This window comes from Aphidius gifuensis, linkage group LG4 (genome assembly GCF_014905175.1).
Source record: "Aphidius gifuensis isolate YNYX2018 linkage group LG4, ASM1490517v1, whole genome shotgun sequence".
NCBI lineage: Eukaryota > Metazoa > Arthropoda > Insecta > Hymenoptera > Braconidae > Aphidius > Aphidius gifuensis.
In genome coordinates, this window is record NC_057791.1 from 15,715,864 (window position 1) to 15,730,727 (window position 14,864).

At 25.1% G+C, this 14,864-nt stretch overlaps 1 protein-coding gene across 8 annotated transcripts in view; it reads left to right on the top strand.

Annotated features, from left to right (window-relative positions):
- LOC122855218 (dachshund homolog 2) overlaps positions 1-14,864 on the top strand; it is a 140,207-nt gene that overhangs the window by 27,106 nt on the left and 98,237 nt on the right. For 5 of the 8 annotated variants that reach the window (XM_044156414.1, XM_044156415.1, XM_044156421.1 and 2 more), the window contains exon 2: positions 1,740-1,787. The exons of the other annotated variants lie outside the window; for them this stretch is intronic. In XM_044156414.1, the coding sequence (XP_044012349.1) occupies positions 1,740-1,787 (48 nt within the window). The remainder of the gene's footprint in view (positions 1-1,739; positions 1,788-14,864) is intronic. 8 annotated transcript variants of the gene reach the window in all.

The window sequence follows — 14,864 nt, forward strand, 5'->3', positions numbered from 1 at the left end:
ACTAGTAAATATCAAACAATTTCCAATTGATATATTATTATAATTTTAATAACAAGTCTAATCTGAAAATAATATCGAGAGAGTGCCAAAAATTATTTGCACAAAACTACAAAAATATTAAACTTGGAATAATTTGTTTGATCTAATTCCTCAATAATTCAGAAATTCATGTTACGCTCATACAGAAAAATAAAAGCACCTAAACACAGGTTCAATTGTCTATTACTAGTACATACTTGTATAGTACAATAGTATGTACAATGTACCATTTGATATCAAAAAATCAAAAACACTGTATTTCTCAATATTCATTCATGTATACAGTAAACGTTCAATTGTCTAGTATGTAGTACCATTTTACCAAAAAAAAAAAAAGAAAAAAACTGTACTTTTTTTTTTACAGTCGTTCAACAGTTTGCAAAAATGCTGTTTCATATTGCTTCGACGGTATATTTTGTTTTATTGTTTTTATATATATAGGTACTCTATTAAATGAATTAATTTTTTATGATGGAATTTCATTTCGATATTTGAAAATCGAATGTATATACAAAACGAGAAAATTTTAAGGGGGTGCAAGTGGGAGAGGAAGGTAGGATACAACGCTTGGGCAGTCGTAAAAATTCCATAAACGAGGGATGCATTGGAAATCTGCGTAATTAACTGAAAGAATTTTTTTATGGACGTAGGGTAAAAAGAATGAGAATTAAAATAAAATATAAAAAAATAAAATAGACGGATAATTTCAGGTATAGGAGTGGGGGGGATGCGTTAAAAGAGGCACGAGGCAGTTGATGAAAAAACCTAAACACCACTTTGCAATTTTTTATTTCACAATTTTTTTATTTTTTCTCTACCAGCTGTACACATCTACTACTACTTTTTTTTTTTTTTTTTGTTTTATTTTCCCTACAAGCATTGAGTTGTTGTTATTGTTGTTTTTTTTTTTAAATGCGTACATGCGGCTCACGGTCAATTAAAAATACTTGAGCACCAGTTTAAGCAAAAGCTGTGTGAAAACCATTTAATCAATTAAATTCTTTGTTAACATAAAAATTGGTCGCTTAAAATAATAAATCTCATATTATTTTTTATTTTATATTTCTGGCTCAATTACAGTTTCTCAAGCTTGTCTCAAAAAATACTGGAATAACTAAAAAATAAATATAGTGCTTCACAAGTAAAAAAGCTCAAAGAGTTATATTGCATAAAATATAGAGAATAAAATTGGTTCAATTAATGACGAAAAAAAATAAAAAAATAAATAAGATATGATGGAAGAAAATATGTACTTTAATTACGGAAATCCGTCAACGTTATATGTATCTACCGTGGATTTGAGCGTCGTTTCGTGTGCAAGTTAAATTTATGTGACTAATACAAACCAGCTCAGGGTCTTAATATCCAAGGGAGTGAGAATAAAAGCGGGTTTATATTGTAGCTAAAAATGCGAAAGAAAAAAAAAATTATTAAAAGAAAGAGAGAGGAATAAAAATATGCAATATTATGGAATACATAAATGCAAGATGAGGGGCCATTTGAATGAAAAGCAGATTAATTTTGTTGCGGCAATTCATTCGTGTATACATATATTTTTTTTTCGGTTCTTGCCAAACCAATTTGCCTTTCACCTACAATTTTTAACGACTTTTTTTTTATACGTTTCAAAAAAAAAAGTAAACATGATTATATTTTCATTATTTTTTTGATACAATATTTTTTTATGTTTTCTGTTACAGGTATGCTGACGCATTCAAATTCCTTCCTGTTTATAATTTCAACAATCGGTATGTTAATAATATTTCAATCAAAACAAAAATAGATAAAATCGCATCGACGTTTGTTCAATTTTCCATGCATATTTATATCCCCTAAAAATTATAAAAATAAAATAACAAAATGATTTTTTTTGATTGTCTTTTAATGAAGACTTTTAAACACACACGTAAATACAAAAAAAAAATATATATCTAACCAATAGATGCTTGATAAACCAGGATACAAAAAAAAATAAAAATAAAAAGCTCTTCTTAACCGCTTTTGATTGAAGTTGTATAGTCTATCGTGTATATATCCGTAATTCTCAAGTAGACTACTTTTCGATAGATACTCAAGTTGATATGATATGACGTGGTGGCACTGAAAAACATGATAAAAGATATGAGTAGAGTGAACGTGACGAGACAATAGAACCACCAGTCCACTGTGTATTATAATACAATCGCATCAGCATCTCTCATCGCGTATTGTTTGACGTGAACTTTAATATCACAAACTAAAGCGTCACTGATATGTATTTCTGATCATACAGGATTATCGATTCATACACTCTGATCTTTTTTTTTTTTTTTTCTCTTTTATCATTTCTCATTACGTGTTTTTATTATTATTATTATTATTTGCTTTACTACAATAATTTTTGCTTCATGTTTTTTTATATTCTACTTAAGGAGGTTATGCACAAATTCATTGCGAGTGTTGCGGGGCGCTTCTGACGTCACAGACAAAACTGAAATCCGGCTACACTGTAAAAAAATAAAGTGAAAAGCGCCTGCGCTCCGTATACAATATATGGGATTGCGGGTATGTGTGTGTGTTTGAACATGCCGTACGTTGCCACATCTAATTTTTGTAAAGTTTATAATTAATTTCTCATTAATTGACCGATCAACATATGAAAATTTTTCGCGCAATTAATAAAACTCGGTTTCTAGTATATGTGTGATTTTTTTCAAGACTTTTTCACCATTTTTTTTATCCGAAAAAAATGGTTGAAATCTCCATAAGAGCCAATGTTAAATATTATTTTCAATAATTAATTACAAAAAATTTAACCGATCAACATAAAAAAATAATTATACCGCTGTATTCAGAATGAAAAGATCTACTTGTGTACAACATTTCAGAACATTCTCATTATATTTAAAAAAAAAAGAGTGATAGCTGCATAGCCTCCTTAATTCATTGTGTATGTAGAAAAACTTGACACGTTTTTTAAAACCTTTTTTTTTTTTGCAAAGTAAATGAGCAATTATTATTTTTTTTTTTTTGTTATTATTATTATTCACATGTTTGACCAGAAGAGTATTTATTTATTTTTTAATACTGTCAGTTGAATTAAAATGATTTTTTCTTTTTTAAAAATTTAAACTTTCAAATGTGTATAATGACAAGTAATTTTCCGGTGTTTTAAACAGACCAAAAATTTCACGACAGTACAGATTAATGAATAAGCTTTCATTGAATTGAAAATCATGAAGAAAATATATACAAATAAATGGTGAAAGTTTGTATTTACCCACTCCATTATTATTAGAATGTGCAAGACTTGAAGTAAAAGGAACTAAGGGTGAAACAAAGATTAAACGATATAGAATTCCAGAAGCCGCGTGCCCCCCTTTTTCCTCCCTATTTTATTTTTTTTTTAACTCCCCTTTTCTTATATTATCTAAAACCTCTTTTTTGATTCTGTGATTCACCATGTATATATAGTTTGGCTTGATCCAAGACAAACAAATTAGTGCAATTAGAATCCTTCAAAGAAAATTGATAAATTCCATCGTAACAATTTCTCGACTCATTTCACCTTTCTTTGTCTTTTGTCTTTGCTTAGATAAAAGCCTTCTTAACTTGTACTATTCTATCTTTCTCTATCTCTCTTCTCTTTTTGCCCCCAATATTGCCGCCATCTTTTTGCTTTTACCACTCACAAAGTACATGTTTTTTATTCAATAAATAAGATGAAGCCAAATTAGCGGAAAATTAAGATTTTATTTTTTTATTTTAAGAATTTATATAGAATTATTTTTTTATATATTTACTTGGAAGAAAATTATTTTTACAGTTAATTACATTTGTCATTTATTTGTTTTTACATCTCTCCCTTCAAAAGTTGTAACGAAAATTTTTGAATATAAAAAATTTTAATGAAAGCTCAAGTTCATTAAATTAAAATTATATTTAAATTTTTTTTTCTATAGTATTAGTAATATAGAGATAAGAATATAAATAATTTGAACATCATATTTCGAAATAATTGTATAAATATAGAAAATTTAATTTTTTGTTTTTTTTTTACATGATTTTTAAAATGCAAATACAAATGTACATTTACCATAATTTTCATTGAAACACAACCCTTTGGGGTATATATGTATTTGGCGTCTCTCCTTCTTCACCCTGTCAGACATTAAGAGCATCTAGATTTATTTATAACTACATTTACGCGCATGCTATACGCGAAACAACCCCTTATCTGATCTATGAAAATTATTGCGTTAATTCCGGTGCAAATAAAGGGTAAAGAAAACTTATTTTACTTATTTTACTTATGTGTCTAAATAATACATGTATTATTATAATTATTATTTTTTTTTTTACAATTTAAAATTGACTGGTTTATTTTGAACTAGAATTTTGTTAAAAACAAAAAGAGTTGAAGCATTCAGATGAATTTTCATGATATTAAAAATATTTTTAGACAATCGATTCAACAATTGCCCAAACAGTTTAAAGAAAAATGTTTATATTTAACTTTTTCGAATGTCGAATGACATTTATATATTTTTTTTCAATGTTTACTTGATGTTTACTTTGAAATATTATTATTTAACACTTGAAAAAAGTTGAAGAATCAATGTCATATTATTATTTAAATTTTAAAACAATTTTTATATATATTTTTTTTTGATTTCTTTAATTAAAAGCTTTCACTCGTCTTCCAAGTGAACAAAAGATTTTATATTAAAATCAATTTCATCAATGATTTTAATAATTTCAATAGTGCTGCAGAAAAAAAATATATCAAGTCATTTACAGAGCTTTTTTTTCAACCCCCCGCTGCCATTAATATAATATTAAATTTTGTACAATTAATTTTTTTTTTTTTTTTAAATACTCGAAGCGTGATGGACTTTCGTGCCATTATTTTCGTTAATAATAAAAATAAAATATATATACATACAGGAGGTAAATTTTTTTTAATTGTATATAAAGACAGTGAGCTTATTTTGAAAATTAATTTTAAACATCTCCAGGATATTTAACATTAGCTAAAAAAAAAAAATGTTTTTCATAATTAAAATCAATAAGTGAATGAATATTAATAATGGTTTTTCCCCTTTTAGAAAGATACTTTAAGAGTGACTGTGTTAAGGGCTGGTTGTGCAATATTTCCAGTAGCGAAAATAGCCTCGTTGGCGTTGTCTGCTTATAGTTATACTTCTAAGACAACGGGGCTCTTGGCCTCAGTAATCCTCGACCTCCGTATCGGCATTAATTCTCTCTTGTCTTGGGTACAACGATCGTCCCGTTTCTCTTTCCTTATATATATTTCTGTCATTTTCTTCTCTCTCTCTATCTTTCACTCTATACCTTATATCACTAAATATATATAATTTTGTCTTGACTATGTTGCTGCTGAATTTTAACCGTAACAGACGCACCCTGTAATGGCCAAGTTGGAATCCAATCTGCAACTTTGTAAATTCAATTCGAGCACAAGAGTCTTGCGCGAATCAAGTGCGCGGAACGAGTAAACGCCTTTAGATCAGCAATAAGATTTTGCAAGATAAGTTTGTGACTTTAACAGATATACTCTCTCTCTGTCTCAAGCTTATCTATCATACATATATATAAAGTTCATATATACCCAACACAGCCTCGATAAAGTAACAACAAAAATTTCAATTATTATTATTTTTCCCTGTCTCAATAATTTTTTAAATATTACATTTTTATTTTTATCTATCAAGTAATTGATATTGTCATTTGTAAAATTAATCCATCACAAATAAGCCTGCGGTTTAATTTTTTTTCAAATTTATTTTCGTTTTCCCTGTAGAATTGCATGTGAATAAAAAATTTCTAATCACAATAATGCATTATATTAAATATATAAATTGAACCAAAAAAATAAACACAAGAGTTTATTTTCTGTCATACAAAAAATAAAAAACTTGAGCTTAAATTGATGGTGATATTTTTTATTATCTTATATAATAAAGAAACGCAAAAAGATAACAATTTCTACAAATGACACTTGAATAAAAAAAAAAAGAAAGTAATGAATTCTTTGTTTTATGTAAAGTGGACAAAGTATAAATGTTGATATATCATTATAATGAAAAAGCAAGTGAACTGTTCTTTTTCTGTTGGACATTTAGTGTATATATTTATACAGAGTATGTATGTATTTGAATGCAAGACTGGCCTTTTCATAAGTTTCATCTGTGTATATATATATTGACAGTAAAATATAGAAGATCTTTCTGGCTTCCTTTAAAACTCTGAAGTGTAATGCCACAATCCCTTTGATGGGGTTTCTGTAAATGGAACAGACTTGGGCTGAGTGTTTGAGGGATAGCCTGCTATATACACAATATATATTTTTTTTTCTGTCTTTGAGATAGCCAGGAAAAACGCATTTTTAATTTCTAAGGATTATAAAACTCTTTTTTTTTTTTTTTTATTATTTTTCTCATTTCATTTTGTTTCATTTTTTATTTTCTTTCACTCAACTTGCCTCAAGTCTTTTTCCATTTACTCTTTCTGTGATGTATGCTCACTTGGTTTTTTTATTTTTTCATTTACTTTTTTTTCTTTTTTTGTAATAATCATAGAATCTTAAAATCTTTTAAGTTTAATCATTTAATTCTTTTGTCATCAAAGATTATATATTGTTTATTGTAAAGATTAAAATAGCTTATCTTTATTTATTTTTTATATATTGAATTTAATTTGATGTATATATTTTAATGGAAAAAAAATTATATCAAATGTTGGTATATAATTGAAGAGAGATGCTAGTATATATAACATTGCCTTTCATCAGAACTTCATTAGTTTGTGGTAAATTTATTATGACTTCTGATTGAGTGGAGCCGCAATAAAGTGGCACATAGTTAGGCTTTTGTATCCTTTTACTTTCATTCTCGACAAGCCCATCCGACCTATCTAACCAACAATTTCAACCCTCTCTCTCCTCTCTTTTACTATATACATTTTTCTCTTACAATTTAATTTTATCTTTTAAAAAAACAGTTTTTGTTGTTGTCTCACTTTCTCTCAGTGTCTCTTGTCTTTTTCACAGTAGCATTTTCATAATTTGTCCTCTGAAGTTGGCACTGTCATTAAGTTTTGTGGGACTTTTCATCTCTTCCCCTTTTGTACTTTTAAAATTACAACGAATATATATAACATGCTTTGATTTAGTTGATATATATGTATGCTTGTCATATTCAATATATTATACTACTTTAAATATACATATATAGATAACAGACATACAGACATCAAATTTATACATCATGCCAAAGATGTGTAGTTACTTAATTAGGTTATACATCGAATTCAGTTACAACATGGCGAGTCTACATGCATTAAATGACACTCGTAATTTGGTTATAGTTTCACTTCACAGAGTAATGGTTCGTTGATAACGTGACATAGGCACAATTCAACCTCTTTCCAACTTTTACCCATCTATAAACCATACAGAGTGCTGGAATTATTTTATTTTATTATTATTATATATATAGTTTTTTTTTTTATCTGTTCGAAAGCCTCAAATAAAAAATGTAACTGGAACCATGAAAACTCAATTTTTTTTTAACTTTATTATTTTTTTAAATTTTATTCTATAAAAAATTGAAAAAAAAAAATTAATTTTGAATGATGGAATTTTGTAAAAGCTTTTTTTATCAAATTTTTGAGTTTATTTTAAATTTAATTTTTATATTTTTAATACTGAAAATTGAGATATATGAAAAGGTTGTATTTTATTTTGAAGATGATTATTTATTGTTTGAACGAATAAATTTTATTAGTGATTGTTGGGTGAGGCGAGATATAGTATTAATTCGCCATGAGAAATGGTCAGGTGTGGTTGTAATATTGGACATATATATAAAATGTAAGTCTGTTATATTGAGGATGAGTTTTAAGATGGAAAATTACTACGAGAATTTTAAACTAACCCTTGTCAGACGCTCCTGAATTTCAGGGTTTTATTTATTCTTTTGCAAGTATTATATTTATTTTTTTCTTTTATATTTTTTTATTGTTATTTATCAGGTATAGACCACATTACTCTTCATTATGGATATAGCATTCAGATGAGTTTTCATGATATTAAAAATATTTTTACATCATCGATTCAACAATTGTCCGAATAGTTAATTCTGGTGCAAATGAAGGGTAAAGAAAACTTATTTTACTTATTTTACTTATGTGTCTAAATAATACATGTATTATTATAATTATTATTATTTTTTTTACAATTAAAAATTGACTGGTTTATTTTGAACTAGAATCTTGTTAAAAACAAAAAGAGTTGAAGCATTCAGATGAATTTTCATGATATTAAAAATATTTTTAGACAATCGATTCAACAATTGCCTAAACAGTTTAAAGAAAAATGTTTATATTTAACTTTTTCGAATGTCGAATGACATTTATATATTTTTTTTCAATGTTTACTTGATGTTTACTTTGAAATATTAATATTTAACACTTGAAAAAAGTTGAAGAATCAATGTCATATTATTATTTAAATTTTAAAACAATTTTTATATATATTTTTTTTTGATTTCTTTAATTAAAAGCTTTCACTCGTCTTCCAAGTGAACAAAAGATTTTAAATTAAAATCAATTTCATCAATGATTTTAATAATTTCAATAGTGTTGCAGAAAAAAAATATATCAAGTCATTTACAGAGCTTTTTTTCAACCCCCCGCGGCCATTAATATAATAATAAATTTTGTACAATTAATTTTTTTTTTTTTAAATACTTGAAGCGTGATGGACTTTTATACTTTACACAAGAAATTAATTAAAATCACAAAACTTGATTAATCAACGTGTGGTTATAGTTGAATTTTCCTTTCGTATATATATTTTAGTAACTTGAATTAATAATTGATCGACTTGATTCATTACAATACTTGGAAACAAATCAATAAATTATTCTCAATAATTTTCTAACGAAGAAATATATTTAAATATTGATCCTTACTGTATGTATATGTTTTACTGAATTTAATTTATATAAATACATTTTTTTTTTCTCATTTATTTCACAATAATGAAATTGAAAAAATAAAAATAATAAATTAAATACGAGGGTAAAAAATATTTTCAAGCAAATATTTTTCTATTTACGAAGCAACGGTTTTTTTTTTTTCACTGGAAAGTGAATAAAAGCAAGACAAAGATAAAAATTGATGGAAAATTTAAGGTAAAAATTGTATATCTATATAAAGAAAAGGAAAAGAGAAAAAAAATTAAAATACACAAAAAAGTGGAGTTGTGATTTCATTAGAACCCCGTGTTATGCGATTAATTAAGTCGCGAACTGGATGAAAAATAAGAGAAGCTCTTTGGCAAAGGAAAAAAGAGGGAAAAACTTAACGAAAGAAAATTCCAAGTTTAATACTCAAAAAAAAAAAAAAATAGGGTGAGGTAAAGTAAGGTGGTAATGTAGCAAGTAAAAAAAAAAAAGGGAATAATTTTGTTTTTCTATTTTTCAACTTACAAGTTTGATATTTAAAGATAGAATAAGAAGAGATAGAAAAAAAAGGAAAGAAAAAAAAAAACACTCGTATAATCACACTAGATAATATGTAAATTTATTTTCATCTATCTGGGGACACGATAAATACAGACACGTACCAGATACATTTATATATGGCATCTGCGTGCTTCTTTTAAAACTCTCAAGTTTAAAAAACCTGCGACACTGTGTATATGTGTATCTATAAGTATATAATATACATGTAAAATAACTATAAAGCAATATTCACCAAGGGATATAATTTTTATCGCGTGCACCCAGATGTTTCTGGCATCAGACAAATGGAAACCGGCAATTGACACGCGTCTTGAACATATTCCGGGCCAAGAGTCAAAGTACCCTGTATATATACAATAATCAACTGAAAATCGTGAGAAATTTTTTTATATTCATAATTGAAAATGAAAGAAAATATAAAATATCATAGTTTAAATATATCATCAAAGATATTATTATAAATTGAAATTTTAAATTTTTTATAATTTTTATTTGACAGTTGGAAAAATAAATGTTAACGTTGAAAAATTAAATGTTAAAATTTTAAAATTCTTTAAATAAACATTTGCCAAAAATATTGAAATAAAATTTTTTTTATTTTAACACAAAATAAATGTTAAAATATTTAAAAATATAAATGAAAAAATTTTAATAAAATATGTTTATTAAATTCTGTAAAAAAAATATTAAAGATTAAAATTTATTTGATAAGTTTTAAATGAAAAAAATTTTATAATAGACCCATTTTTGGCATTTGAAAATAGATAAAATTTAAAAGTTTTTTTCGTTTTTTTTTTTTTTAATACAGTGTATAAAATAGAAATAAAATAAAATATTTGAAATGAGTCATGTGGTATAAATGGCACGTGGATTAAATACTAGCCATTTAATTTCAAATAAAAACCACACAGGTCTGTGGTCAGTGCCGTAAAAAAAAAGTAAAATAAAAGTCAATAAATAAAAAAAAAAAAAAAATTAAATTATTGCGATGAAATGTGAGTCACTCGTTTAGGGTTATTTATTATTATCATATTTTTTTTTTTTTTTTTTCTACACAAGGGTACTTGTTTTTTTAACATATTATTTTATATGTGCTGATGAAATACAAACATTGAATTTAAAAAAAGCTTCAGCTTATGTAAATAACAAAAAAATGAAAAAATAATATGTGCAATAAAATGCCATTATCCATATGTAAATTAAATATCATATTAAATTAAACATTTGAAATATATATACATATATTTTTTTATTTTCAAAATGCATATTTACATAATTCAATACACATAATATTGATTTACAATAATTAAAAAACACAATGCAAGTATTGCTAATTAAAAATTTTAAAATAAAAAAAATTTATAAATGTATGCTAAATACAAACAAATAATAATTTAATTTTAAATTTTAACAATGAAAATTAATTTTTTTTTTCAATATTTAATTATTTTTTAAATACTACTAATTATCAAAGACATCACACTAAAATTGATGATATATTTCCTTGAAAATTTAATTATTATTAATTCATATTGATAAAATAATCCAATTAATTTTTAATTAATTCATTTCAAATATACTAAGCTAAAAAATTAAAAAAACTAATTTCCATTTGATCTAATTTCGTCAAAAATATTTATCATTTAAAAAATTTTTAAAAAACAAAAATAATAACAATAAAATTTATATAAAAAAATACAATAGTCTTTTATGTACAATATATCGCATTTAATTACCTCTTTAGTCAGTATCTCATGTGTGTCCATGTGTTTGTTTATATTTAAATTCCAGTCATGAAACGCGAGTATTCTCGGCTTTGTTTACAATGTCATGAAACAGTGGGCGCCAGTATTCCATTTCCCATAAAACGTGTGTTCAAATAAAAAATAAAAAAAAGACCAAAAAGAGAGAGAGCTAAAAGAACAAAAAAAGAAAAAGTATTTAGAGGTATAGATCATGTAAAAGTGGTACATGTAAAAGTTAAATCTAAAAAAAAAAATAATAATAAAATTAATCGACCCCTTTCCTCCTCTTGATATTTTTTCTCCCTCGTTGACACCCTTAAATAACAGTATTTTAAAATAAAGTGGTATATGTATTAACAATATATATCCATGTACAAAGTATTTTATATATCTTTTATGTTGAAAATATCATTGAACATTGTCGCATGTTTGTGCTTGAAGTTACTATTTGCTATATGAGAAGTTTAATCACCGCACTTGAGTAAAGTAATTACAATCAGACACCCTTGTTGCTTGTGATATAAAAAACAAAAATAAAAAAAATAAAAAAACTACATTTTTTAAAAATATATATACGGAGTATAAGGTTATAGTTGTGTTTCTCAAACGTTAAATTTGAGGAGTCGAATACCAAGGGTATGTGAATGTCAGTGTTAAAATATATATACTCACACAGTCTATGATTAGTACAAAGATGACCAGTGGTTTGTATTGGGTGTTACTTTATCTCTTCACAGTGAATCAAGGACCCTTCCAATTAATTAATTCTCAGATAGTGATATAATGTGAAGCGTTAGTTAACTTGAGATTCATCGCCAACGATAAGAACAGCTTTGAACCACTCGTTATATTTCCAACTAAAATTAGCAATCTAATATCACAAATTGTTAACTATATTTTCAACTTTTTAATTCTTCTATATACACTGAAAAACATCAATAAATTAAATGCAATTTTTTTCAAATTACAAGGTGTGGAAATTATCTTGAGGAAATCATTAAAATGACAATTGTTTTTGAGTCAGAAAATAATAAATATATATTTGAAAATTAGAACACTCTATTTGATTAAATCGATTCGTCATGACATGGTTATAAAGTACAAAAGAAAAATATGATGCACGTTTGAGAAATAATAATAATGAAAAAAAATATAAAACACAAGGGGTGACATGGTGATATGATAAAGTCTTTATTACATATTTTTTATATGTCTTAGGTGAAGAAGCGTATGTGATATTTGAGATGAAAGTTTAAATGAAAAAAAAAAAAATAATAATCATATGATTGAATGTGCCTGAAGTAATTTAAATACCATTCGTGATATACGTTGAGTGTTGAGAGGGATTATATATTTAAAAAAATATACAAATTGGTTAAGATATTTTAAAATAAAAATTTAAAATAATTTTTTTATTTTTAATATGTTTATTTAATTGTTTAGTAATTTAATTATATTTTTAGATATTATGAAATTATTTGGTATTTGAATTGTGATGAAAATAGAAAATATTTTATTTTTTTTTTTAGTTACTGATTTTGCAAAATAATAATTTAAAACTCACGTGAGGTGTAATTATTTCACCTGAACACGATTTATTCACGTAAATTATATATGAGATTTTTGAGCTTAATATAGAGGCTACTATACTCGTCACGACAAAACTGGGGTCGAATTTTATTCAAGTGTCAACACGCTATTTGAATGTTAAGTGTAATTTTGAATATCAAATACTTTCTCAAGTATTATTTATTTTTATATTTTCATCAAACTTTTGATTGCATTTTGAATTATTCGGTTCCGGTTATTTTACATTGAATATGTCATCAAAGTAAAAATATTTTAACCATAAATAAAATTAAATTGTATATATATTTTATATATTTTTGTAGCTCAAAAAAGAATGGAATATATTTTTTTTTATTCTTCCAATTTTTATATAATATTTTTGTCATGTTGTTTGACCAAGAAATGGACAACATATGTAGTGGCTGTCTTGCCAACTTGACCGATTGTAGTGTGTTGGCACAAACTCAAGATGAATGACAAAAAAAAATACATAGATATGTCATCAATACGTAGAAATACTTGTAGAAATATTTACCAAGCTATTGACGTTTCAAAAAAAAAAATGATTGACATTCTATACAAGACTCAATCAGTTATAATAATTAAAAAAAAAAAAAAAAAAATTATCTTCCCACATTTTAAAATGTTAAATAAACATTAAAAAAAAATTTTTATATACATATTATTTATTTTAACAATAAATAATAGTTTAAAAAAAAAAAAATTTGTTTTTTTTTTTTTTAAATTTTAAATCAATGCATTTTTCTTGAATTTTAATTTGATATTTTTTATATGCATTTATTTTTTTAAATGCTAAATAATATTTTCTCCAAAATATATTGTTGCTAATAATTTTTTTTGTATATAAAAATTTATAAATATATAAATGATATTACATGTAATCTTGAATTTTGGACTGTTTGGAAAATTTATGTCAAGATGTAGTGACTTTAATTTGATCCCCTCTCGATTCATACAAAGCACTTACCCTCAGGATCACCAAAGTAACTTGCCAAGAATCAAGAGAGATATGACAAGCCAATAACAAAAATCATAAACACTTGGACCGTTGATTAAGCCGTCGTACTATGAAAATCCTTCAACACGACTTCCATTTCACGTAATACTCCCATGAGATAAAAACAAGTCTTTTTTTATCTGTGTTGTTATTATTATTACTTATATACATGTGTGTATGTGGATAAATGTGTAAAGTATAATCTATGGGTCATCAAAGATTTTATATATATATCTACCTTCGATTGACGTCAGCTATTGAACATATAATTTTACATCTCATGTGTAATAACACCAACACATTTATTTATTTATATATATTTATTTTATTATTATAATGAAAAAAAAATATCAAAACGTTTTAAAAGATAATATCGTAATGATTTTTATATTATTTTTATATACATGGTATCGTCATGCTTAGTAACACAAAGGCTCAAGTGAATAAAATCCATTTTAATGAAAAATGAAAAGTTTTATTTTTTTTTACGTAAAGAAATTATTAATAGAAAAATTTTGGGTTTGAAAATTATTGACGAATAGATTCAACTGCAAAATATTTGTATGAAATTGAAAAAAATAAAATTTATTATTAAATAATTTAAAAATATAAAAAAAATTATATGAAATTTCATCACTGTGAATTTTCTTGATCGATTTGTATATTTTTTATATTATTTTCCCCTTATTTATATAATTATATATGTACTTGTTAAAGGAAAGAGAATAAGAGGGAGAAATAAAATGAAAAAAAATAAAAGTTTTCTGTAGGCACAAGAGTCAACGAGAAACGTGAGAAACGTATACAATCATTAGACGGTCAAGTCTCCATGTGAGGGACTTGGAACATTGAGCGTACACTCGAGTAAAAGGGAGAAAAATGTATAAAAAATAATAAAACTTGGTAGACGATATGTACATGTATAAAGATAGATAAAACGATGTGTATATACAAGCGGGAAAC